Source organism: Zea mays, chromosome 5, assembly GCF_902167145.1.
Source record: "Zea mays cultivar B73 chromosome 5, Zm-B73-REFERENCE-NAM-5.0, whole genome shotgun sequence".
Lineage (NCBI taxonomy): Eukaryota > Viridiplantae > Streptophyta > Magnoliopsida > Poales > Poaceae > Zea > Zea mays.
The window spans coordinates 6002740-6005027 of NC_050100.1; the positions used below are offsets into that span (position 1 = coordinate 6002740).

The window sequence follows — 2288 nt, forward strand, 5'->3', positions numbered from 1 at the left end:
CTTCCCTTATAAAAAGAAAACCCAGAGAAGAATATCAAGTTGGTATGACTAGGATTGTTAATATTTCAAAAATCAAGATCAAGACAAGATGATTGGATACCATCCTATAGTGAGTAAATAACTCAAATAATAGAAACCAAAGTTGAGTTCTTACATAATTCAATAATCACACGGACAAGCTCCGATTTACATCATTGATGACAAGAGATACAAAAGCACAGAATTTAGTCATTTTAGTGGATCAACTTGACCCCCACAATATTAGTAATGCTATACTGGTAAAAAAAATAGCTTCAATGACAGCAGGCATGTAAATGCTACTTAATCCCACAAATATGGTTGCAAACAGGTAGTGCTACAGATCAACAACTCTCTCACTAAAGTCGTTCAGACCTCAAGTATATAGGCATAAAACAGAATTGTACAGCACAATTGATCTTATTTCTATTATTTCCATTCCTTTTGGATTTACAGTTTCAGTATGAGTCCTACAGTTTTACACAAACAATGTGCAAAAAATAGGAAAACCAAACAAGTACACTCTCAAGCTGTTACCAAGAGCCTAGTCCCATTCAACACATGCAAGCACAACGTAATGCAGATCGTGGCGATAACCATCGACTTATCGCTCATATACCTCACGACGCGCAGGCCACTGTCAACCACGGAGCCACCGCCCTTCCTTGCCCCATCCTGCAGCTTCCAAAGAACAAACTCCAGAAATGACCGCACTGTCTCAAATGTGACCCTCCCTGTAACATCAAGCACAAACTTCCTGTTGCTAGGAACTGCCAACGTGCTCGACACCGTCTCCACCCACCCTTCCCCAGCTCCATTGGCATTGCCACTGACACTACCATTTGCACCCAAGTTGCCATTAGTACTGTACAGGGCATGGTGAGTGGTCTTCACCAAAGTCTCAACCGCAGCATTGCACACTGAAACAAGCAATTCCTTGACCTTAGCGTCATGTCTCGGATTGGTGAGCCCTTCGAAGAGCTGCTCGTAGGTGTTGATGTGGATGGTCTTGTCAATGAACTCCCTCACAGCAGTCCCCACGAAGACCTCAACCCAGTTGCTTATCGCCTTCCGGCACTTTCCAGTCGCAACCACGTTGACCCACATCGTCGGGGAGGAGGACGCCTCCCCTTGTGGTGAAGGAGCGGAGTAAAAGGCGAGGACGAGATGGCGGGCGAAGCTGCCGGCAACCGCGGACGCGAGGCGCTCGCCTGAGTCAGAGAAGAGCCTGTCTACGAGACGATCGGAGAGGGCCACGGTACCGCCGGATGCGGGCCCGGAGCTAGAGGATCCCGACCCGCGAAGGATCCCGGAGGTTACTGCCTCGGATAGGGTGGAGACGGTGGCGGATACCTCAGGGGAGGCGGCGAGCTTGGCCAGCTGCTTGACGCTGCGGGGGACCTCGTCCGCGTCGGAATGGACAAAGTCGGCGAGATCGGATGTCACCAGGGCCACGGCGTCGGCGGATGATGCGGCGGCATCAGCGAAGGCCGCGATGGCGGCGGCTAGGCGCACGAGGCGGCGGCGACGTTCCGCGACGGCAGGGTGGTGGTAGATCTTGTACGCGCCGACGGCCGCCGCCGCACCGGCCGCAGCGAGGAGGATCCAGCGGCGGCGGCGCCGGGAGAAGACGACGAGGCGGTCCATCGGTTGCAGTTCCCGGTCGCCGGGGGATACGGTTAGTTTGGGAGGCCGCGTGGGACGGTATGGTGGTGGGCGTAACTTGCCCGGCTAGTTTTCTTTTCGAGTAATGCATCAATTCCTCAAAGTTTAGTATTTATCGATACCTATGAATATTAAGGGAGAGTTTGGATAGCTTTCCAGCTTCGGTAATTTATAATATCAATTTAATTAGTTTTAAAAATATTTTAAATCTATATAATAAACAAAATGATATTTCTAAATGTTTTATAGAGGCTTACAACTTTTGCTCTATAATTTTCTATAGCATCTAATGATCTGTTCCACTAATCACACCAATTTTTTAATTAGAGTTGTTCCAAACAAATTCTAAGTAAAATATAATTATACAATTAATTACACATATAAATATTAATTTTATCTAAAAGATGAAAAGAAATTAATAAACATAATTAAGTCTATATTCAATACTCTTAATTGATATAAACATTTGATGTGACATAAATTATATTTTATTCACTGGAACTAAACACCTCTAAACCAGATTTTGAGCACCAACGTCGCTGGTATTACAACGTATTTAGGGCTCCATGATTGAGCGAGCACGGCTTATCCACTTGATGTTTTGC

The 2288-nt window shown here is 46.5% G+C and overlaps 1 protein-coding gene across 1 annotated transcript; it reads right to left on the reverse strand.

Annotated features, from left to right (window-relative positions):
* Positions 1–422: 422 nt before the first annotated feature.
* Positions 423–1770, reverse strand: LOC100283336 (CF9). The gene has a single exon (NM_001156237.2). It carries the CDS (start codon positions 1663–1665, stop codon positions 544–546), a length of 1122 nt encoding a protein of 373 aa, NP_001149709.2. The 5' UTR covers positions 1666–1770; the 3' UTR covers positions 423–543.
* Positions 1771–2288: the final 518 nt, after the last annotated feature.